Consider the following 26,123-nt stretch of genomic DNA (forward strand, 5'->3'; position numbering starts at 1 on the left):
GAGGAACAACATAGACTATATTTCCAAATACATTTACAATCACAGCCTAGCACTTACCTCAATCACTTGAGGTCATTTTAATTCATGAAAATACTCTTGCAATGCTTAATGGTTTACCGCATGAAATAAGTATGTAAGTGGTTACCGTACTGGTTATTACCCTGGTCTATATCTAGGAATCATTTCATAAACTATTTTAGTGCTTTATTTTCAGATTGTTCTAGGTACTGTATAATACTGTCTTACTTAATATATTCAGAATGTTAACCAGGCGAAAAAGTACTGTTACAAAGGTATTGCATAGTGGATCCACATTTAGTGCAACTTCAAGTTTTCCCAGTGGTTCTTTGCCAACAAAGCTTGATGTCATCCAACGTATGTTGTATGAAGAACAATTTCTGCAACATAATACTTGTAGAAATGTTGCAAAAGAACTTATTAAACATTGGATTTGGTGTAATGTCTATCCAGTCAAGGAATTAACAGTGGCCAACAAAATTCATGCCATGATTAAAGATTTCAGTGCTCTCGACCGATACGATAAAAAGAAACGTGGTCCAACCTTTCTAAATAAAGAGTCAGCCTTCCTGGAGGATGTTGACAAATTGTTCGACATCTTCTGCAAAGATGGGAAACAACGAAAGGCTTTAGAGAAAAAACACAAACTTCGTATGACCGATGACGACTACTGCTTCTATGAGGACCAAAATGGACTAAGGATCAGAAAGTGTCTGGATATGATTGAGATGCTCTCTCCATCTGATCAGAGATTTCAGAGAAGAATTCAAGGCCAACAAAGTCCCACAAATAAAGTAGCTTGTACAAGTTCTGCTGATTCCCCTTTCATACTTCTCTCCAATACAGACTCGAACATCACAGCTGACAGTAACACATCACTCAGCTCATCTGAATGTGAAGATTTTATGCAAGAAAGTTCTTGTCAATCTACAGAACAAAATCGAAAAAGTTGGCCAAATTTGGCAATGATATGTGAAAGATACCAGTTATCTGATAGAGCTGGTTCTGCTGTTGCTAATGCCGTTATGAAAGACCTGGGAATGGGATTAATCACTGATGTTGACAAATCTTGGATCATGGACAGGAGCAAGCTAAGACGTGAACGTACAAAACATAGAAAAGAGGTGAGAAAAGAAGAACAAAAGAATTTCCAGTACGTAAATGCTGTTTATCTTGACGGACGAAAAGATGCCACTCAGGTGGTACTTCAAGCGGACAATGGAAAATACTACCGTAACACTGTCCTGGAAGAGCACTATGTCATTGTTGGAGAACCAGGCGAGTATTATTTGACTCATGTCACACCTAAGGATGGGAAAGGAAGAACAATTGCAAATACCGTCAATGATGCCATCAAGGACACGGAACTGGGCGACAAACTTGCAGTTGTAGGAACTGATGGCACGGCAGCAATGACCGGACCATACAATGGCTTAATCAGAGCATTGGAAGAGAAGGTAGAACATCCATTGCAGTGGGTGATATGCCTACTACACTGCAATGAACTCCCATTGCGACATGTGTTTGTTGCTATAGACGGGACAACACATAGCCCTAATACTTTCTCAGGAAAGGTTGGATCAAAACTAAATGGCTGTGTTTCGGATTGGCCAATTGAAAAATTCAAACCAATTTCAAACCAGAATTTTCCATTATTGCCCAATGAGGTTGTCGGTGACCTCAGCACAGACCAACATTATGCTTACAGGATTTGTTGGGCAATTCTCCTTGGTCATGTGGATGATGATTTAGCAATGTTGGAGATAGGGCCAATTTTCCACTCGAGGTGGCTCACCCTTGCATGCAGAATCCTGCGGTATTATACTTCAATATCAAAGCCGTCCGCAAATCTGCATACTTTGGCTGAATTTTGCTTAAAGGTATACTTCCCCACATGGTTCCAAATCAAGCACAAAGATAAAATATCAGATGGACCGCAGAATCTGTTCAATCTTGTCCAGCGAATTGTTCAGTTCCCGTCCAAAAAAGTGAGAGAAATTTCGTTAAAGGTTGTGCAAAGAAATGCATTCTTTGCGCATCCGGAGAATATTCTGTTGGGCATGCTGGCAGACGGCAGTGAAGAAATTCGCAGAATTGCTGTGAACAAAATATTGGCGATAAGAGGATGTTTACAGCAACATGGAGTCAACATTTCACCTGATGACAACTTTGAAGGAGGTGATCTGGAACAATCAGATGAGGAGGCTGACACAAAGGTTAGTTCCAGTGTGCGTCGGTTTCTTGTTCCTAAAATCAACATCAAGGCAAAGGAGTATTACAAGCTCATCAATCTAAATGACCCTGGGATTTGTGAACCTCCACTAATCAAAGCTTTAAGTCGATCCACACTTAAGGAGATTTGAGATAGTCCATTGCGCCTTCAGCATCCTTGCCACAATCAAAGAGTTGAACGGCACATAAAGTTGGTGACAGATGCATCATCCTCTGTAGCAAGGTATGACAGGCGTGACGGTTTGATCAGACAGAAAATTAAATCTAGACGTCTGATGAAACGCTTTGACACAGAGAAACAGTTTGCTTCATGAACATTGAACAGGCGTAGAGTGCTGAGCAAAGACCATACAGAGTTACTTATTGTTGCGTACCTTTTACTTTCAGTTCATCAACATGCCTGAAGTGTCAAATGGCTGTGTTCTACTGTATATTCTTGACTGGACAGTGGACTATACATTTCTTTACAACTTTAGGTAAAGAAATCTGTTTAATTCCCACTCATCTATTTCTGAAAGTGCTTTTTTGCTTGCATTTCATAGACTCACGATGCTTGTTTAGTACAAATATCAGTTTTTTTTTTATAAAACGTTTTCTGTTGCAGTTAGGGTAAAATTTTCTCTTAGAGCAGATAGAAACATGTAGCTTCTGAATCTTTTAAGACCAATTTCAAGTTTCTAGCATGTACGGTTGTAAAGTTATGCGGATTTCATGAAGTTTGACCCCGTCGCGCCCCTTAGGGTCAGGTGGCACGGCCAATTAAAAGTGCCACACCCCAAAATCAATTTTAATGGTGATTTTGGGTCAAATGCCAAGTTTTTAGAACCCCACTTTTTTGATTTGAGAGAAAAAAAATTTTTCACTCCACCCTAATACAGAATTGGCCAGAAAGAAAGCTGGAGATGCAGAGCTTGTTTAGAATAAAAGATTTGTTTTCAGATTGAGTTTGTAGTTGACTCATTTAGTATGCAAGAAACTGTCAAGCCGTACCTGATGGATTATGGGGAGGTTCATTCATATCGGCCGTTGGAGCGCCACTGAAGCAAAGTGGAACTTTATGAGTGACACTGTTCTCATCGTTTGAGCGGGCTCCTACAAAACAATGTTTTGTTCTCATAACAACATCTACCTGTAACTTTTTTTCCAAAAGTGACAGCTAGTGATGCCCTGTCTGCATACGTCATAATGTAACAGTCCCTTGAATTTAAAAACGTTGAATGCACATAATGTTGCAGTTGAACTTACCATTGGATGTTTTTTCATTAACTGTTAGATCACAATCAGAGCTGTCGCTGCTAGACGATCTTCGTCGACCTGTAAACAAACATCGACCGATAAAACCACTGATTGTCTGGGAGTCGATTAACATTATTGATTGTTCATCACTGTTTGTGTTGTTTGTTTGTTTTTCATATCTTTATCCTGCATTGCAGGAAGGGTCTGCTACTATTCGGTGAGTCCGATTCGGTGAGTCCGATTCGGTAAGTCTGATTCGGTGAGTTCCTAACCTCTTCTAACCCCTAACCCTAACCCCTAACCCTAAAACGGCAATGATAATTAGGCTACAGTACCCAATAATTAAAAAAAAAAATTGAAAAAATCCCCCGTTAAGGGATCGGACTCACCGAATCGGACTCACCGAATCGGACATACCGAATCGGACTCACCGAAACGGGCCATTCCGTTGCAGGAAAGCGGACTGAGTGCTATGCATCGGTGTACGCCTTCCGACGTACACCTGACGTACACCTGACGTACACCTGACGTACACCTGACGCTGCAGCCGACGGCAATGTCTGTTTCCGGTAAGTAGACACTCTACTTATGACTTAAATTTGGTACTACCCATTACTCGAAATCGATCACTGGGTAGAGGCAATTATCGTAAAGTTTCTTGCCCAGAGAAACAACAGCAAGTGCGGGTGGCTGGAGTCGAACATGCAGGCCCTCGACTGCGAGCCCAACGCGCTAACCACTCGGCCACTGCTTGATCTCATAAATTTACTAAAAAGCAAATGAAGTAAAGAAGATGATTAAACGGAATGAAGTCATTTCGCTTAAAACGATTTTGTTTGGATACTAATTGATTAAAACTCATACAGTATTTGCCGAATTAGTATAAACAGAAAACTGCTCTTTGACATTTCCTGCTTTCTTTCCAGGTTGGCTAGCTTAAATATGTCTCGACAGTTTCACTTTGACACCAACTCTTAATAGACTTGGACCTACTGTACAAATTGGACACCTGGATTTTTATTTTGTGAGAGGGGTGGTTGAAATAGTAATAGTTCAAATCCAAGAATAAGCATTTTATTTTACGAGCAGTTGCATGAATTTAAAATGAATCCAGAAGTATCTACAAATAAAATAAGAACCCCTGTTTCGGCAGAAGCCTGTTCCAATATGGCCTTGCAGACTGTTAAGCTCTTCATGACAGTCAGGATTGACGATGGCATTCAGGTAAAACAATTAATGTTTACACCAACAACGTTACTCACTTAAACTTCTTCGCTGATTGAAACGTTCACCACTTGGCAGCAGTGAAGCAGACGTATCTTCTTTTGACGTCATCACTGATGACGTCACGTACCGTGATGTTTGTGCAAGTTGTGGTTCAGGAAGAATAAATCTGACAAGCCAGTGAGTAATTTAGAAAATGAAACGATTATTTCCAGAAATAAACAAGGAAAGTTGCAAGTTTCCTTGTAGGCAGAGGTGTCCCAATCTGGCACAATACATTTTTGCATGGCTGGCATATGTTGTTGCACAATATGATATTTTGGCCCGCAGACACACAGAAATTATATCAATTCAATTTGCAATTTTTTAAAAGCTGCTAGACAGCATTCTAAAGGATCACAGAATCTTGTTAAATCAATCGACTGATAGAACTTGTAGAGCATATCGTTAAAGTATTAATATCATTTATAGCAATCTGTGAAATTTGCGATTTTAGTAACGTAACAACAACTTTGGAAGACCATGATCGCCAACGTCTGCATCAGATCAGGCACATAATCATCAACACTTATCTGCTAAATACAGAATGAGATAGTTCACCAGGCAAGATCTCTGCTCTCCCAAACGAGCACCCCAGTCGACTGAAATCAAGACACCCATTCGTGCCAGCCGCTCAACTTCTTATCAACGAAGCTGATGTACAAGACATCTCTGCGGCTGCTTGGGCGGACCATAAATGGAGTTCTGAATGGAAGTCAACCGCCACCAGACTCTATTCGTTTATCCCCGACGCCGACACACGCCCCATCGGTCTAACACTACCAAGACAGGCATGGATGCGCCTCAACAGTCTTCGTACGAGGGTCGGGCTTTTCCGCTCAACCATGCACCAATGGGGAATGGCCTCTTCCTCCTCCTGTGAATGTGGTGCCGAGGAACAGACCGCAGACCACATCATCAATGACTGCTCCATCTTCAAGCCACCTAATGGAGTGGAAGGTCTGCATGTCATGGATGATGAAACCAAAGACTGGCTGCTCTCTAGTAGCCTTCCAGTGTAGTCCGGAAACATCGTGAATCTGGGGTGGTAAAAGGATAGACCCTCGGCCCCAGACGCTCACACGACGACGATGACCAGGCATTTCATTATAAAATGACTTATATACGTTCTTCTGGTGACTGCATTAGGCAACAATCTGATGTTAAAAATGATACCCTGCTTTTATCTTTATCTGCTGTCAAGCTCAAGCAACACGAAGTTTTCTATTGTAAACTAGTACAATTTACTTTCAGTCTTTCATACTGTAACATGTTGAGCATTTTGAATGAACTTGCGATGACGAATGCACATTGATTGTAACTGGTTCTACCAAAATGCATCAAAGTCATGCACCAACCAAACCTGACCTTGGAAGAGTTCGAAAGAACCAAGCTCCAGAGCGTTTCCAAACTTCTCTCCCTTCACCACAAATCTTGCACAACATTCCAGGATTGAGTTTGTCCGTAGACTCCTGGTAGCCAGTTGCTGAGTTACACCCAACACTGCATTTGCTGCACACTTTCTACAAAACAACAAGTGGAATTGCGAAAGTATCCACACAGCAATTTCTTGTTTTTTTACTGATATGAAACAACAAATTCATTTCTTGTTTATTGCTAACACAATCGAGACAAAAATAAAACATTAGTGGCCCTCAACTGCTTTGAAGCAAGAACAAGTTGCTACCCGAATAAACGTAATTTCTTGAGCCAAAAAATGAACTCATCTTCAACACATAGGTGGCAAGCTACTTTTGTAGTGCCACCACATGTCCCTCAGTTGTACTTTTGCTACTTTCTAATTTAAAGCAGAAAAAGCATGAACCATTTCTACAGATTTTTGATGGAAACACTGGAAAATAAGAATAAACATTCACCTGGAACTTGTTTTTCATAACCACGTTGAAATGGCAGTGGAAACAAATGTGGAGTGATATCATTTGTTTTCAAGGTCATTTTGACTTCACATGGTAGGGGAAGATGGGGCAAAACGGACATGCAAGGCAATTAGGACATTTGCTTTTTTTGAAAAAACTAAAAATAAAAAACTCGTCTTTTCTCGATTGTCCTCTGAAACTACTTGAATAAATATTTCACAAAATTTTTGTGCCACATTCGCCGGCAAAGAGGTCGAAATCCCTTTCCCAGTACTTTGTTATAAACTTATCCACCAAAATGTGATGACATCTAGGTGTATTTTTTTTAAAGCTTCTGCTTCTCTTTTGCTTTTAAACATTGGTGAGCAATGGATCACTATCTTCCAAAAAATGAGTCTTCTACATATTTTAGCTTTGCTCATAATTATAGACTTTCTTAGGTTGCTTGTTTTGGGAAAAGCAGAAAGTGGATGATTAGGGAAAAACAGACATATCGATATCACTTGCAGAACAGCCTAAAAGAAATAGTATTTTCTTTAGTGTAAAAATGTTTTTAAACAGATAGCCAGTTTGTTTTGGAGACCTCAAACAGCAGAGATTGTTTGACAAAGTTATTTTAATTCTATTTGAATAAGCATATTAGAAGCTGGCTGGCAAGAAGCTGGCTTTATGACCGTGAAAGTTTTATGTAAAATAAATTTAAAGGTTGCCAAACCTCACTGTTTTATGGATTGTCGCAATCAATATGCGAAGCCTCATGACAGGCTACATTATGTGTCTTGACCAAGCGTACTGTTTTAATTGTATAATTCTTATGAAATGTTATTATCGGTTACTATCCTATAGTAACCTTTGACTGCGAAATCCTTTATGTAATGCAGGGCCGTAGCCAGACCGCAGAGCAAGGGGGGGGCCAACTTTTTGTTAGGGGGGGCCGAACAAATTTAAATGATTTTGGCATTTTAACCTCTTAAATACCGGTAGGCTATCCACAAAAATTGTAATATATCAGATTAGTGTTAAGACCAACAGTCCAACACTGGTCTCTTATTTTATCCTCTAGATCAGGGGTTCCCTACCTTTTTTACTGTTCGTACCCCTTTGTCAGATCAGAGCATTCTTCGTACCCCCAATAAAATTCTGATTGAATTTTTCAGGTAGATATTGCTAAATTAAATTGCTTTTACAGCTCAATTAAACGTTAAACCGATATTTTACACAAACATGCAAAAATTACCAAAAAAAAATAAATGTCAGCTATTTAGTTTGTCACTTCTCAGTGAGATATTTGTTGCTGCTTCACTGATAAAATTCGCTCAAACGATAGTTCGATTTTACTCAAGGCAACACGTAAATCATCTTCCAGTTGCAGACGATTTCTGTAGCCTACTTGTTCTTGTTATACATCATGGTCGAAAAGCCACTTTCACAGCAATAAGTTCTTGAGAAGAGAATTAACACTGTCATGGCTTCCATCGCAAGACTTGGGAATGTTTCATAGCAACACACCAAAAAATCTTCTAACTTTGATTTGTCAAATAGCAGTTTTAATTTTTGGCAGCTTTTCATTTCGATAATGTTCTCCTGCAAATTATCCTCATCTGACATTTTTGTTAAATTAAAAAAGAAATGGATTTATAATCCAATGCTGGAAATAATTCAATTCACCAGCAAAAAAGTAACCAATGAAGGAATCAACCAGCATCTTTAAATGGGAAATAATTTCATTTTTGACATTTTGCAGCAAAAAGTTATTAGCAATTTGATCAAGACAAGGAAAATTAGCAAGGTTTCCATTTTCATTTTGATCAGCAGCAAATAAAAAAAACATTGTTATGAGACACCAACTAAATAACAACAATTATTTGTAGATAGTTGTTTTTTTTTTCAAAGCAAAGATCGTAATGGCATATCATTTGCAATTCCAAAATAAAACTGTACTATGAAGTTTGTTTGAAAAGCTGCTTTGTGGCCCAAGGATCTTCGTACCCCTTGATGTTTAATCTCGTACCCCCAAGGCCAAGGGGTACGAGTACCCCCGGTTGGAAACCCCTGCTCTAGATAAATCACGGCAACCATATTACAATGACCAACATAACACAGCAATTGTTGACTTTGTTGTGTAATGAGTGGTAGCCTACTTGTTATGAGCAAAAACTTTAACTGGCTCGAAGAAGCTAGTGCCGAGGATTTTGATATATATGATTACATTCCGCCTATACACCCATGAGCTAGTCTATTGCAATTGCAGTCGCGGATGTTTGGATGCAAACCGTCTCACAAACAAGTCTAAATCGATAGATTTCGCTACAGAATGTTCAAAGGCCATAAGCACCAAGTTTGCCTGTCTTGGTAGTAACATGCTCCGTCTACACTCTAGTGCAGTGATTCCCAAACTGTGTGCCGCGGCACACTAGTGTGCCGCCACATATTCTCGAGTGTGCCGCGAATCTTTTTGGAATTTTCGATAAGAACTGTATAAATATTTAAAATAAGGCATGCAGACATGCATATGCGACTTAACCCTATCTTAGTACCAGCTGTTTTCGTACGCGGAAAGTACGTCACGGGCTATCTTCGCCCGTGCTAATTAATCGCTAATAACGGGAGCTATGAAAATCACAGAGCCAAAATATTTTACAAGCTAATAGCCATGTGTATTGTGCGCATAGAAATTAATTTTTTTCCAACGACTTTATTGAAATAAAGTGTTTGAGATGAAAAAACCTCAGGAAGTCGGTTTTCATTCTAATTTCCAGAAAATAGCTTCAAAATTTATTTAAGTGTGCCGCGAGCGTTTTTATAATTATTTTAGTGTGCCACAAGCTAAAAAAGTTTGGGAACCACTGCTCTAGTGGGAGCGTCAACCCTTGTTAACACTGAGAATCCACACTCACAAACGGCAGTGCTAGATTCAAATGTAGCAATATCTGCTGCAAGGTTGAACACTTCACAGATCAGAAAACAAGAAACAAAATTTATTTACACTGATTGGATTGGAAGAGAAAAAATAAACACTGCTTAAAAGATTACGGGTTTATATTTTGTATGCGTTGTCTTCAAAAATCACTTGCTTTACCACTGCACATTTTGCGATTTATCACTGCACAAATTTGGTTTATCACTGCACAAATTGGTTATCACTGACTGTCACAATCAAGGTGCAATGCCTCGCGATGGCTTGCTTTGTATCTTCAACAAGCGTGTTGTTTTCATTATGGAATTCTTGAGCGGTATGTTATTATCGGTTATGACCTGAAGTAACCTCTGATTGAGAAATTTGTATTATGTAACGTATTTCTAGAATCATCTGTAAGCATGCAAATCTAGAAGGTTCTGTTGTTTTTCATGATTTCTGAGCGTCGTTTGTCATGACGTCATAAGGTTGTTTATCTGTAAATGTCCGATTGCAAAATCGTTATTATGTAAGAATCTTCTTGCGAACGTGACATTCTTTAGACTTCTATAAGCTTCTGCTTGTTGACATTTAAATGCTACGTGACCGAACGATGGTTCTTTATGATGTAACCTTCTCGAAGTTACTGGACTGAACAGCCAACTATAAATAGTGGTGTAGTTTGTATTCTGATGATTCTGAGATTATTATTATGGTGATTATTATTGAGTTGGTTATGAGAGTTGTGCTACGAGTTGTGGATTGGTAGTTGATGCAGAAATTAGAGTTATTTGAGAAGCCGTTCGTTAAAGTTCTTCAAGAAGTCAGATTATCATTTCGCTAGTAGAATTATTCGACATTTAATTGACTGCTTTTCGGTTGACCCATTAAACTACGTCATTGAATCTTTCCAAGTCTTTTTCCTGGTAAGAGATAGAAAGAAATCGTGACATTCTGGGGGCTCGTCCGGGATAAACCGAAAAAATTTAACCGAAAAACCGAAGAATACCGAAGATTTATTGAAAGAATAATAAATTAATGTCAAGATGGCGGATACTGTCAAACATGAGATGATTGAAGACTTAGGGAGCATGGCTGAACGAATGGGGCTGACTGGTAATGAGAAGTCTCAGTTTGTGATGGAAGAGTATCACAAGATAATGGACCAAAAAGCTCAGCGAGAAGCTGACGAAAGAGAAGATAGAAGAGCTGCTCGTGAAATAAGGAAAGCAGAACTTGAAGCTGAAGAAAAACGAGCACAGCGTGAAGCTGAAGCTGCACAACTTGAAGCTGAAGCAGAGGAGAAGCGGGCGCAGCGCGAAGCTGAAGAAAAACAAGCTCAACGAGAAGCTGAAGAGAAACAAGCGCAACGCGAAGCTGAAGAAAAACAAGCTCAACGAGAAGCTGAAGAGAAACAAGCGCAGCGCGAAGCTGAAGCTGAAGAAAAACAAGCTCAACGAGAAGCTGAAGAGAAACAAGCGCAGCGCGAAGCAGAAGCTGAAGAAAGAAGAGCGCAATATGAATTGGAAAAGTTAAAACTTGAATTAGAAAGACAAAAGCTGGACATTGGTGAGCGATCTAATTCTACTAATGATAATGCTCGAGATGTTATTGTGGCGCAAGTTAGACGTCCAGATTTGCCATCATTTGTTGAAGAAAAAGATGAGTTGGATAGTTATTTGTTAAGATTTGAAAGATATGCTACAATAGCCAAATTGGAGAAGTCGACGTGGGCTACCCAGCTAAGCATGTTATTATCGGGACAAGCTCTTGATGTATATTCAAGACTTTCACAAGAAGAGGCCATGAACTACGACAGATTGAAGTTAGCTCTGTTAAAGCGATACAATTTTACCGAGCATGGATACCGTCAAAGATTCCGTGAGGCAAAGCCTGAACGGCACGAAAGCCCAGGTCAATTTATTGAACGTTTAAGAAACCTTTTGTTAAAATGGTTTGAGCTTTCGGGGGCCGATCAATCATTGGACGGATTGGCAAACCTTATAGTTAAGGAACAATTCACAGATTCATGTTCAAAAGATCTGTCTGTTTATCTAATGGAGAGAAGTCCAAAGACTCTAGAAGAGATAGCCAGTGTGGCGGAACAGTATTTAGTTGCTCATGATGAGAAGTTGTCGACTGAAGAAACGTTGTCATGCGATAATGACGAAGAGCAAACAAATAATTCTAAAGGAGGTGCTGTTCCAAGAGAAGTACGTTGTTTTAATTGTAATGGCTTAGGTCATAAGTCTGTTAACTGCCGGAAGAAGACTAACAGAAATCATCAGGAATCGAGGAAGTGGTGCAATCGTTGCAATAGGCAAGGACACGAAGCGAAGGAATGCAAGGACAAGTCGTTTTCCTTACCTAATCAGTCTGGAAAAGATAAAGACACGGACGTTTATCGATGCGGTTGTGCGTTAATGATTCCTGAACCCACGCTTGACGAGGAGATTCCGGATGAAGATGTTTGCGGAAAAATAATACCTGAAGATCACCTGCCAGTAGTGGATGGAAAAGTTGGAAACAAAATGGTAAAAGTTTTACGTGATTCTGGTTCTACTGGTATAATAGTGAGGAGAGATTTGGTTAAAGACAGTCAATTAACGGGAAAAACTGGCCATGTGACAAAAATAGATACCACTTCAATCCAAGGACCGTTAGCGATGATATCTATCGAAACTCCGTATTGTAGTGGGACTGTGAAAGCATTATGTTTACAAAACTCTTTAGTTGATCTTATAATCGGAAATGTTTTTGAGAGAGATTCTGAAGTTACTTGTTATTCTTGTGGCAAGAATGGTCACTTTGCTCGAGATTGTTCTGCAGATAATCAGCAACGATCTCACGATGACGGATATTACGAGCGCGATGAACCGAGAAGAGGCAGGCGACGACCATTTGGAGTTTGCTATAGATGCGGTAGACGCGGACACTTCGCCAGGGAGTGCGTTGCTGACGGCGGACATTCGGAAAATAGACGTTGCCGTGACAACCACTGCTACCGATGTGGGGAGATTGGACACATAGCCAGGAGCTGCCCTTTTGATGAAAAGGCTTGCTACAATTGTCGTAAAGAAGGTCATCTCGCCAAGGACTGTCCGGAGAGGAGATGTTTCCGATGTAGGAAGATGGGTCATCTCGCTCGCCGATGCACTGAAGATGTTGAGGACGTTGGAGACTTTCGCAGAAAACGTGACTATTGTTTTGAGAAAAGCTATCGTTGGTAGATCATGCAACGATAGACTTATGAGAACTGATTATTGAGTAATTAATTGTTTTATGGTGTGTTTTGTATTGATTGTGTTGTTATATTGTTTGCAACAATATTCTAAGGGGGGGGCGTATGTCACAATCAAGGTGCAATGCCTCGCGATGGCTTGCTTTGTATCTTCAACAAGCGTGTTGTTTTCATTATGGAATTCTTGAGCGGTATGTTATTATCGGTTATGACCTGAAGTAACCTCTGATTGAGAAATTTGTATTATGTAACGTATTTCTAGAATCATCTGTAAGCATGCAAATCTAGAAGGTTCTGTTGTTTTTCATGATTTCTGAGCGTCGTTTGTCATGACGTCATAAGGTTGTTTATCTGTAAATGTCCGATTGCAAAATCGTTATTATGTAAGAATCTTCTTGCGAACGTGACATTCTTTAGACTTCTATAAGCTTCTGCTTGTTGACATTTAAATGCTACGTGACCGAACGATGGTTCTTTATGATGTAACCTTCTCGAAGTTACTGGACTGAACAGCCAACTATAAATAGTGGTGTAGTTTGTATTCTGATGATTCTGAGATTATTATTATGGTGATTATTATTGAGTTGGTTATGAGAGTTGTGCTACGAGTTGTGGATTGGTAGTTGATGCAGAAATTAGAGTTATTTGAGAAGCCGTTCGTTAAAGTTCTTCAAGAAGTCAGATTATCATTTCGCTAGTAGAATTATTCGACATTTAATTGACTGCTTTTCGGTTGACCCATTAAACTACGTCATTGAATCTTTCCAAGTCTTTTTCCTGGTAAGAGATAGAAAGAAATCGTGACACTGACCCTTAGAATTAGGTATGGTACCGAGAATAGCGACAGCTGATATGAAATAGCCTAATTTGTAGCCTACCGGTTTGTAGGCCTGCTGGAAAACCGTTGCCTCTTTGTTAGGTTATCATTCTTTCCCAAAACATTTTCATTTTGCACAGTTTCTGACAATTTTTCTACCAACCTAACACGTGTTGGCCTTGGTTGAATTGAACATGTTGAGGTTGCCAAAGGAGGGGGTAGGGGGGGGGCGAAATTGTTCAATCATCTTAGCTGTTAACTAAACAAAACAATTGTAGTTAATTGGGCCTAGGTTGGAGCTCTGCAACGGGAAAGATGGGCAAAATCATTATAATTGTAGCTGTTGCTCGAGAATGTTGGGATTTTGCCAGGGGGGCAAAATTTTTTTCAGGGGGGGCGATGTAATGTATTTCTAAAAGATTCTGCATACGTGCAAGACTAGAAGGTTCTCCAACCAGATCGAACAATTTGTCAGGTGGTAGGTTATTATGACGTCACAAAGATGTTTACCGGTAGTAAAACTTGACCAGAACAATGAGTTTTTATGACGCAACATCACATCATTGTACCTTCCGGAAGTTACTAGTCAAAACAAACCGGCTATAGTGGCGTAATTGAAATTATTATTGATGTGATATGGAGACTGAACTGATGTTATTGAATACGAGTAGATGAGAGTTGGTGCTATTAGAAATTGTAATCCTGATTACAGTTATATGAGAAGCTGTGAGCGAAGTGCGTTAAAGTCGATTATAAGAATTACATTACAGCTGTTGGAATCTATTGCTATTCACAGTTACTTTGATTATTTGTTGGAAGTGCTGAGCCATTTGTAAAAGTCCTTTAAGAATATTCAATTATTCATGTATCATCTCACTAGTAGAACTTTTCGACGACTTATTTGCAGGGTTGAGAAAACCAGAGTTTTTTTAACAAAGCCCAACCCGCCCGGGTTTTTTTAAAAAAAAACGGGTTTTTTTGGGTTTTTTAAAAAAAACGTGCAAAAAAGGTAGATTCATGCTTATTTCACCTCAAAACTGCTTTTTACCAATGAAGTGCTCACTCACAGTACATGCTGGCATAACTCAATAAAATAATGCACTAGGGCTGTTTAGCTATGAGGCCTTCTTGCATAAATGAGTTTTAGTGTATAGTAAAGTGGCATTACTTGATTTTTGTGTACTGTACAGAAATATCCACTGCGTTTTCACTTTGTCCTTGGAAATTTACTTCATAATCACATCCTTAAGTTCTAATTTGAAGTTTGTTTTAAGTGCCTTGCAGAGTCTTTGCTCATTTTTTCAATTTTCTAATAAAAATTGGACAAATATGATGCTTTGGGTTTTTTTGGGTTTTTTTAAGTGGGTTTTTTTTTAAAAACCCACCCGGGTTTTTGTGGGTCGGGTAAAATACCGACAACCCTGTTTATTTGACTGTTTTACATTGATATCCCAATAAACTACGTCATTAATCTTTCCAAGTCTCTTTCCTGGTAAGAGATAGAAGGAATCGTGACATGCATGGATAATTGGATATTCATTCTGACAAGTTTACAAAAAAATCGCTTTATCTTGAGTAGGCTACTAATTAAAAAATGCACTTCTAAGCAAAGCTTTGATATAGGCTGTGTCCAATTTGGCAAATGTCCGGGGCAAAACGGAGACCCAAAATAAAAAATCACTTTTTGTAAATAAACAAAAAAATAAAAACACATTAAGTTTCATGCTCCTAGCAGTTGCTGTCAAGTGATATGTTAATTGAAAAAACACAATAGGTCCATCCGTCCATGATAGCCTATGTACTGTAATTTGTTTGCTAAAATAGAGCACTTTGAAGTGAGCATGTCCGTGTTTCCCGTCTTCTCATACTTGAATAGAGCTTTTCCAGTGTCAGTTTTAGACAAAAGTAGAAGTAGCAGAAGCTGTTTTAGTCCAAGCAGCAATAGCGCTCTACTGTTAGAAGTAGCGGATGCTCACCTCTGCCAGTTGGGGGAAAAGGCTCACAGTAACTTCAATAGTTTAAGAGAAAAAAAAACGTTTTCACGCTCTAGTAGCCTAACACTGCATTCCTAAAACCGGTAAGTTAATTCCGTAGTAGCAGAGTAATTCACACAATTTATTATTCCATGCAGCATCGAAAAACATGTCATTATTGGGGGACTTTAAGCCTGAGTTACAATACGGTATGCGATGCACTACCACCCAACGAACGACACAGGGTCGCAAACTTTTGGTCCGCTACTTTCGGTAATTTAAAAAGTGCTTGGAACAGTTTTCGGTTGTGAAGAATGCCATGCCATCTTGTGCATGTGTCTCAGGTTTTCAGACTGCAGACCACATTATCTACTAATGTCCTATATACCGACCCCAGGATAGATTTGTGGACCTCACAGCGCTCGATGAACACACAATCCAATGACTGCTGCACCTAGATATATCAATGCGACCTGCGACAGCCTCAAACGCAATTTGTGAAGAACAGGTTTGCAAAAACACACAACCATAAAACGTAACAAGTATTTACTGAAGTCATGAAAACTCAATGTACTGCTGCCATCAGACAATGCTGTTAAATTTGTACACTACAAAATATGGCAGCACATAATTTACTCACATGGTTTCTTACCTTTCGACAATCTCGACATGTGATAGGGGAAACCCCTACAAACTTCTTGAACTCTTCTGCACACAAGATACAAGTTGAAACCCCATCACCGGAACACTTTTTCCGCATTTCTTCCAATCCGTGAATCATCGCACTATCCAAGTATCCAATATCCATGTTAATACTTAAACAATGATTTGATGGAAAATCCTAGCTTTAGGGGGTCTGCTACTATTCGGTGAGTCCGATTCGGAGAGTCCGATTTGGTGAGTTTCCTATTCGGTGAGAGCCTTTTTCGGAGAGTTCCCTATTCGGCAATTTTTTGAAATTTTTGTTGAAAATTATCGGGTACCGTAGCCTAATTATCATTGCCGTTTTTACATAGTTTTAACGTCGCTAAACGTTGAAATCGTGCAGAAAAAAATAGAAATAAAATGTTTAAACAATTAAATGAAAATTCGTCATGTCAGTTCAGTTGTTTTTATTTGTGACCAGACCATCATATCAAAAACAATACACATCAACATAGCAAAAGTCCAGAAAAAGGTACAAGCGACAAAACGCGAACGTTAAAATGTGCTTGTGACCAAAGTAAGTTATTGAGTTGAAAGAAATTTGGCACAGTCGCAACACCTTCAGAAAAATTTAAGATATGAAGGAAAAATAAAAAAAAGATGTAACAAACCAAAAAAAAGAAATCATGTTTTTAAGTTAGTACTTTTGAATAGTTAAAATAATTAGTTTGGATCAACAAATGTGTGGCCTACAGCTTGGATTGAAAAGAAATTATCGGGTACCGTAGCCTAGTTATCCCGACCAGCAAAAATTTGTTCCAAGAACCCAGTTAGCCTAACAGTTCATTTTTACATTGTAGTAACAGGTAACCAAATGTGTGGCCTATCGTTTTAACGTCGCTAAACGTTGAAATACCGTAGTCTAGTTATCCCGACCAGCAGAAATTGACGTTTTTACATCGTATTAACGTCGCTAAACGTTGAAATCGTGTAGAAAAGAGAACTTTTTCTGACTAGGATACGTTGCATTTTTAAGATTATATTTTTCAAACACTGTTTTACTGAATGCATACTTTAAACCTTTTGGTTTTGTCATCTCCTTTTGTTGGTGTAAAATTCGTGTGTTTACTTTATCGTTCTCTACATGTTCGCGCCAGCAATGAAAAACAAAATTGAATTGTACAATGCCGTGTGGTTGCTTGGTTGTATATGTCTGTGGCTGAAGAAAGTAACCTCTTTACCAAAATTGTAAAATTGAATTGATATTCGAATCCTCAACTAGTATTAGAAAATTCCAAATCCAACGACATCTGCTTATTTAGAGAATTTTGTATTTTATTCCACAATATCGTTTCTTTTGCATTCCCACACAACTAAAATAAAATGATATTTAGCGAAAAAATTTTGAACTATTAAATTAAAATGTTTGCTCACATAATTATTATTATTATTATTATTTATTTGCGTCAGACAAGGCTGTCCATATTCAAAACAAAACAACGAAAAAATACACAAACTGCAAATGCACAAAGGTCACAGAGAGCAACTTTGGATGCCATCAGTTTAAAATCTCACTAAATAGGCTATCTACTGTTGCAAGTTTACATACAATGGTAGTGTTACAAGTTAGAAGAATTTGAAAGTACCGTTATTCACAACGATAAAAACAATCAGAAGACATCAGGTCTGATCAAGCGATTTGAAGAGTGAATGCAACGGATGATAAACAAAAACATGTATTTTCTAAATTTATTTTTATTTATTTATTTGTATCAGACACGAATGCCCATTGCCCATATTCGAATTACAAAAGAAACAGCACAAAGAAAGTACAAAAATAAGAGGCATACAAACAGCAGCAACACAAAAGCATTCAAAATGAAATTGCGAGCTCATTTTGATCAGACAACCAACTAGTAAAATATAACGTTATCAAACGATGAATACCCGGTATTGATATTTTTCAGCCATGGCAGGCATCAAGACTAGGTAACAGCATACATACTGTTATTGTAATGAAGACGGTAATTTGATTTACGATGGCAGTCGGACCTCATCAGGGAGCCAACAATAAAGTTAGACGATAATTCGCATCGTATGTACATCCGCTGATGGGTATACCAATAAACTATTAGATGAACAAGGCATATCGGCACTTCTCGTTGAATTAGTTTAACTACAATGTAAAAATTAACTGTTAGGCTAACTGGGTTCTTGGAACAAATCGAAGGGCTTCTGTGAATGTTTCTCAGTTTCAGCATATCCTAGCCAGCAAAAGTTCCCTTTTCTACACGATTTCAACGTTTAGCGACGTTAAAACGATAGGCCACACATTTGGTTAGGCTATCTGTTATTTTTTTGATTTGTAACATCTTCTTTTTTTTATTTTCCCTTCATATCTTAAATTTTTCTGAAGGTGTTGCGACTGTGCCAAATTTCTTTCAACTCAATAACTTACTCTGGTCACAAGCACGTTTTAACGTTCGCGTTTTGTCGCTTCTACCTTTTTCTCCTGACATGACAAGCACGTTTTAACGTTTGCGTTTTGTCACTTCTACCCTTTTCTCCTGACATTACAAGCACGTTTTAACGTTCTTGTTTTGTCGCTTCTACCTTTGCTATGTTGACGTGTATTGTTTTTGATATGATGGTCTGGTCACAAATAAAAACAACCCAACTTCTTCTTCTTCTATCGAGTCTTCTAAAGTTTGTTGATACACCACAGATTGACACATTCTTCCGCAACGGAGTTGTACACTGACAGGTCCCACCTACTGCACCGGGTGGCAAGCCGAGGGCAAACAAGAAGGTGGTCCGCTGTTTGGGGCTCGGTACCACAGATACATACAGCAGGGCCCGTGTCGTAGCCCCACTCCACCATTGCAGACTTAGTACGTCCAACACCGGTTCGGAGTCGATTTAATGTTTTCCACTTTGCCCAAGGAGCGTTTGCTCCTGGGGGGAGGGACTCTGATGGTGGGATCTTCATTTCAGTGTATGATGGGTCGTTTTCGAATTGTTGTTTCCATTGCTTAAGTCTTGTTTCTTCTTTTGTTGAGGTTAGTGGCTGAACGGCTGTTAGGAAGCTTTTTCTTGATTTCAACCGGGTTTGCGCAGCAGTTTTTCCATATAGAGGATGTTTTTCATCACATACACAACCCAACTGAACTGACATGACGAATTTTCATTCAAACATTTTATTTCCATTTTTTTTTCTGCACGATTTCAACGTTTAGCGATGTAAAAACGGCAATGATAATTAGGTTACGGTACCCGATAATTTTCAACAAAAATTTCAAAAAGTCGCCGAATAGAGAACTCTCCGAAAAAGGCTCTCACCGAATAGGGAACTCACCAAATCGGACTCCCCAAATCGGACTCATCGAAACGGGCCATTCCGAGCTTTAGGGGCTTAAGTTAATAGCCCTTGTAATGAGATTTAAAGGCGGTAAATTGGAGTTGGTAGACGGGTTGAAGTTTTGGAAAGAATATTGTGAAGAGGTATTGAATGAAAAAAAATTATTAATCTCTGCCCTGTTCGCTCAGTGGTTAAGACAGGCGTAGGTGTGCCCCAACCGTCTTCGCACGGGCGTCGGACTTTTCCGCTCAACCATTCAACAATAGAGAATGGCCCCTTTCTCCTGTGAATGTGGTGGTGCCGAGGAACAGATCACAGCCCACATTATCAATGACTGACCATCTTCAAGCCACCTAACTGAGAGGAAGGTCTGCCTGTCTTGGATGATGAAACAAAAGACTGGCTGCTAGCCTTCCAGTGTATTCCGGAAATATCGTGAATCTGGGGTGGTAAAAGGATAGACCCTTGGTCCCAGCAGCTCACACACGACATGTAGTTAAGCATCCGACTCAAGATCAAGCGGCACTGGTTCGGCTCTCGGAGCATAGGCGCCAACTCCGGGGGGGCGCCCCCCGTGAATTTAGCTCAGGGTGGCTGCCCCCCCGCAAATTATTTTTAAAAAATCCTAAAGCAAATGTTTCTAATTTCAAATTTGCGTTAGTTTGACCTTCATTGCGAATCGATCTCAATTAAAAGATCTACTTGTTGCAACAAGAGCGCTGCTCCTAAGATAACAAAAGAAACAGAAGTACGGTAGCTGATAAACGCCAGCATGGTGTCATTGAAGCATAGTAACAATGATTGAAAAACGTTTTTCTTGATTTCTTTCGCTTTGTTTTTTCTTGGGAGTGTCAATAACGAGGTGCAGTTTGCTCAGTTTAGTATCTACGCGTATTAAGAGCTAAAGTTCAAAGTGACTAGCATATAATTCGAAGTAGCCTACAGGCCTCGAAATTCGTTTTTGTTGACGGCGGACAAACGTGTCCGCCGTCCGGTCTGAGCAGCTATCTCGGCGGACAAATGAAGTCTCACGGCGGACACACCAGTTTTAGCCGTCGATCGTCATGCTTAATCACTTTATCTTGATAATAATTCTTTGCCATTTCAGAAAGTAGCCTAACTACGGTTTTAAAAGGCTTTTGAAAAAATCAGTAAAGTCACTCTGAAAGGCTTTCATCAGACCAACGACTTGCGCTTGAAGAGTGAAAGCGCTGTGTAGCTGGTCAATACGTCACATAACTGATCAACTTCCACCGAACGAGGTTGTGTGGCTTATTGCGTCACAATACTCTGGGCAGGAGTCGGAAAATTTCTACACCAACGCTACTATTTTCTGCTGTGCAAAGTTTCACAGGCTTTTTTCTTTAAGTTTATTTTTGCGTGTCATGTGAGCGAAAGTGAATTTTCCTTGCGTCTTTTCTTTCTTACTGTAATACCAAAACTTAACAAATTTTGTTGCATCTTGCTGTAGTAGCCTACTCGTATAATCTAATTTAGTAACCAACCTTGCCGTATCATTATTACTCGGAGATCAAAGAGAAACATTGTGACGTAAAACTTGAACTAAATTGCGCGTGATTAGTGTAGAAGTACCTGTACTCCTATCGATTCTTAGCGAAGAATTCACCTTTGTTATGCTGATTCAATGTCATCAATCGTTGAAGCAACGTAAAAATCGAAAGTTTCATCCTTGAATGGAAGCTAAGGGATACAGTATTCACATTTTCTAGATGCGCGCTAGAATGCACTGGAAAATATATTATTGCAACAATTGTTTGTGCTATGCAATGACGATTTGTATCGCTAGTTCCTGTGTTATTTCTTGGCGGGCAAATATGACCGATCTAGATGGTACTTCCCGCGGACATCACATGCTGTGACGGTGGACATGTATGTCCGCCGTAAATTTTGAGGTCTGAGCCTACATTATAAAGCTTGGCGATATACAATGGCAGATAGACGCAAACAAACACCAATGCTGACAAACAAACATCAGCATTTTGAATGTAAGCAATCGGGCGGCTAGAAAGTTTGCCCCCCCCCCGGCAATTTTTAAAACCCGGCACCTATGTCTCGGAGTATGCGCTTGAGCAACGTGTAGCAGCACAGTTAGTAGTAGCAATCCTCCAATTGCAGAGCTGTAGTTAGTACAGCAACATTCCAAGCACGAAGATGGTAGGGATGACCTGAGAACAATTTCTATACTCTTGTGTAGCAGTTTATTGCACTAAGAATATGAATTGAAACTATCAGAACAAAAGGATTGTCCGGTCTGACGCCCAAAATTTAAGCCATTATTAGACTAATACCTAATACCATACCAAAGCATGCAAGTATACTGATATACTGTACTGTTGAACGGTCACACTGCCATCTAGATACGTTGAAGTATACTCTCTGGTATATAAAGATCCGTACTGAATTACTGATACATAGCCTAGTGAATTGAATTATTGTGAAACTTTTGAAACATAAACGCCGGACACTCCAGCTTAAAAAACTCGTCTTGATTACAACGCGTGTGGCCACAACACATTGAATATATGCGGCACGTATATATCAAATTAACAACTAGATGGACGCAAAACTATGTATATGTAACGCAATTGTGAGAAGGCGACCAAGCACTCTGTGGAATTCCAATCCCAAGGATGGTAAGAGAAGGCAAAGACGCCGTCAGAAATGCAGAACTGAACCATGAACCTGCCTGCAGGGTTACACAGATTTCAGAACCAATGATGAGTGACGTTAAATAACATAGAAACAACGTATGCAAAGCTTGTAAAAGCTACAAACGCATTTCAGAACTGTTCTCCATTCAGTGGCACCTACTGGATGGAATAGCTCACAGATTTTTAAAGGTTAGTGTTGTTGCCGGGTAATTATTCCATCCACTAGGTACCTTTAGAATGGAGAGCTGTCCTTGAAATGTGTTGCTCAAGCCCACACTTCGAGTGCCAAACTAACGCCACTTAATCCTGAAGCGGGGACGTAACGGAGCTAACGGAGCAATCTAAATAAGAAATCGGCCACACCCACTAGTGAGGACAAAACCGAATTTAGATGATGATCTTAGTTAGCAATAATAATGGTGCGATGAATGGAGAGGGGATGTCAAAAAGCTGAGGAAAAAGCATGCTTGTACAAGATGGCCTAGCAAAGTGTGGACAATAAAAAGTTACGCTTTTTCAGTTATATGAAGGCCAATAAAAACAGGGTACCTGCTACTATTCGGCGAGTCCGATTCGACGAGTCTGATTCGGCTAATCCGATTCGGCGAATTCCCTATTCGGCGAGAGCCTTTTTCGGCGAGTTTTTGAAATTTTATTTTTGAAAGGGAATTATCGGGTACCGTAGCCTAATTATAATTGCCGTTTTTACATCGTTAAACGTTGAAATCGTGCAGAAAGGAATAAAAATAAAATGTTTGAACTATTAAATTAAAACTCGTTATGTCAGTTCAGTTGAGTTGTTTTTATTTGTGACCATCATATGAAAAACAATACACGTCAACATAGCTAAGGTAGAAGCAACAAAACGCGAACGTTAAAACGTGCTTGTGACCGAAGTAAGTTATTGAGTTGAAAGATATTTGGCACGGTCGCAACACCTTCAGAAAAATTTAAGAAATGAACGGAAAATAAAAAAAAGAAAATGTTACAAAAAAAAATCATGTTTAATGTCTATAAGTTAGTACTTTTGAATAGTTAAAATGATTAGTTGTTTGGATCAACAAATGTGTAGCCCACAGCTTGGATTGAAAGGAAATTATCGGGTACCATAGCCTAGTTATCCCAACCAGCAGAAATTGCCGTTTTTACATCGATTTAATGTCGCTAAAGGTTGAAATCGTGTAGAAAAGAGAACTTTGCTGACTAGGATACGTTAAAACTGGGAAACATTCACAGAAGCTCTTCGATTTGTTCCGAGAACCCATTTAGCCTAACAGTTCATTTGTACATTGATTCAACGTCTGAATACATTATCTTAAAAATGCAACGTATCGAAGGGCTTCTGTGAATGTTTCTCAGTTTCAACGCAGGCCCTAAAACTCGTGTTTTTTTCCGGCAACCATCGTGGCCTACCGAGAGCTCCTTCTCGGCGGCCAAATCTGCGTGCTTGGAGGCCAAAATACAATAACGATGGCACAAGTAAATGGCATTAAATTTGCAACAATGTTAAAATAATCACTTAGCGTTGTTGCAGTCTGGGCGACGTCCTGCAATAGAATCGTTGCACCACGCAATAAATGCTTTATCGAGATTGTAATCCGGTATTGCGGGACCATCTAACGACCCTAAATTGTTTTAACTGCTCGCAGCTCAGTAAATTGTTTCAACTGCATACCGCCTTTCATAAAACCTGACCATTTATTCCATTATGATGTCACCATTGAGGGTGTGAAGTCACTAACCCACAGCGTTCTCAACTATGAAGACACGTGTTTTACCCACGGATGTCAACTAACCTAGTTCTCCTTTTTAACAACGATTCAATATCCGACAACATTGAATCGATATAAAAACGACAATATTGCTAGCCGATGTAAATTAGCACTTCGGATTAACACTTTACACCAAAATTAACATCGGAAATTGCAAACAAGACTTACAGCGCTGGTGATCGCAGCTGGATATATTCAATACAACAGTAGTGACTATGATGCGCTGACCTAATTCTGCGTCACTCTTTGATACTACATATTTTCGACATTCAATCCACGATCATTCTATTGCGAAATTAAATAATTGGCTAGAAGAAACTTGCGAAGAAGAAGCGGCCAAACTTGGCCGACGTTGGAGGTAGCACAGACGGTCATTCAAGCACTACTTAGCGACCATGGCCACCGGCTGCTTTAAGGCTTGCAACGTATCCCAGTCATCAAAGTTCTCTTTTCTACACGATTTCAACGTTTAGCGACGTTAAAACGATAGGCCACACATTTGGTTAGCCTTTTCATTCTGTTACTACAATGTAAAAATGAACTGTTAGGCTAACTGGGTTCTTGGAACAAATTTTTGCTGGTAGGGATAACTAGGCTACGGTACCCGATAATTTCCTTTCAATCCAAGCTGTAGGCCACACATTTGTTGATCTAAACTAATCATTTTAATTATTCAAAAGTACTAACTTATAGATATAAACATGATTTTTTTTTTGTAACATTTTATTTTTTTATTTTCCCTTTACATCTTAAATTTTTCTGAAGGTGTTGCGACTGTGCCAAATTTCTTTCAACTCAATAACTTACTTCGGTCACAAGCACGTTTTAACGTTCGCGTTTTGTCGCTTCCACCTTAAAAACAACTGAACTGATATGACGAATTTTAATTTAATAGTTCAAACATTTTATTTTAATTCCTTTCTGCACGTTCAGCGACATTAAAACGATGTGAAAACAGTTAGGCTACGGTACCCGATAATTCCCTTTCAAAAATAAAATTTCAAAAACTCGCCGAATAGGGCACTCGCCGAAAAAGGCTCTCGCCGAATAGGGAACTCGCCGAATCGGACTAGCCGAATCGGATTAGCCGAATCGGACTCGCCGAAACGGGCCATTCCGATAAAAACAACACATATCAAATAAAAAAGAAATCTATTGTCTTTAATAATATCCAAGATTTGTTTAACATATCCACCTTTCTTTTTGATGACCTGGCGGAGACGAGGGATAAATGGAAGTCATGTCAAGTTGTTCACTGAAGCATCAGGAGTTGTTAGTGAATTTGAAAGAAGAAATCGAAATATAAATGAAAATATAAGATCAAGGAAATTGATGAAAACCTTCAACACAATGAAACAGTTTGGTGTATACAAATTTATTGTTTTTTTTGTATCTTGCTACTAAAAATGATATAGCAATGTTGTATGGGATGCAGACGTTAGACCTGACGAAAACACAGAAAGAGAAATGCAAGTGGTGAAAATTAAAATGTTGCGATGGTCTCCGGGGTTGAAAAAGCAGGACAGAGTAAGAATCGAAATGATCAAAGAACGAATGCAAGTCGGAGAGTTGGAAGATAAGCTGAGAGACACGCGTTAGATGGTTGGGACACGTTGTAAGGAGAGTAAAAGATTATGTTTGAAGAAGAATAAGACAATTGGAATATAGACTAGAATAAGACAATATATGTATAAACATGGAATTTCTGAGCATTTTAAGCCAAAATCCAGCTTTCTAGCTTAACCGGTTCTCAAGTTATAAAATTTTTGGCAATTTTGAAGGTCAATTAATTGATGAATGCAAAATAGCAGTACCACCCAGCTAGTACGAAATACTAAGAGGTTAAAGCTAAACTAACTAGCTTAAACTTATAACACGTCTGCACTTGCCCCTCATAAAAGCACTTTTATGCAACTTTTTCAGGCGAAAAAGTTCTCATCATTAAAACAAAATTGTGTCTGATATAAGGAATAGCTTACCCAATGCGTTTCTGTTCTGTGCTATCAAGACAGTGAGCACGTTTTATAACTTGTTTGATCTGCTCTGTCTCATGGTTGGTGACGGATGATGCAAGTAACCCATTTGATGAAGTACGAACAGACCAACCAGAACTGCAGAGAAAT

At 39.1% G+C, this 26,123-nt stretch overlaps 1 protein-coding gene across 4 annotated transcripts in view; it reads right to left on the bottom strand.

Annotated features, from left to right (window-relative positions):
* LOC145775386 (rabphilin-3A-like) overlaps nt 1-26,123 on the bottom strand; it is a 74,850-nt gene that overhangs the window by 24,926 nt on the left and 23,801 nt on the right. For 2 of the 4 annotated variants that reach the window (XM_082586676.1, XM_082586679.1), the window contains exons 2-8: nt 25,980-26,111; nt 25,196-25,255; nt 16,206-16,338; nt 6,118-6,272; nt 4,749-4,879; nt 3,496-3,564; nt 3,241-3,342 (exon numbers count right to left, since the gene is read on the bottom strand). In XM_082586676.1, the coding sequence (XP_082442802.1) occupies nt 3,241-3,342; nt 3,496-3,564; nt 4,749-4,879; nt 6,118-6,272; nt 16,206-16,338; nt 25,196-25,255; nt 25,980-26,111 (782 nt within the window). The remainder of the gene's footprint in view (nt 1-3,240; nt 3,343-3,495; nt 3,565-4,748; nt 4,880-6,117; nt 6,273-16,205; nt 16,339-25,195; nt 25,256-25,979; nt 26,112-26,123) is intronic. The other 2 variants (XM_082586678.1, XM_082586677.1) reach the window with 1 other exon arrangement.

This window comes from Aplidium turbinatum, chromosome 8, assembly GCF_918807975.1.
Source record: "Aplidium turbinatum chromosome 8, kaAplTurb1.1, whole genome shotgun sequence".
NCBI lineage: Eukaryota > Metazoa > Chordata > Ascidiacea > Aplousobranchia > Polyclinidae > Aplidium > Aplidium turbinatum.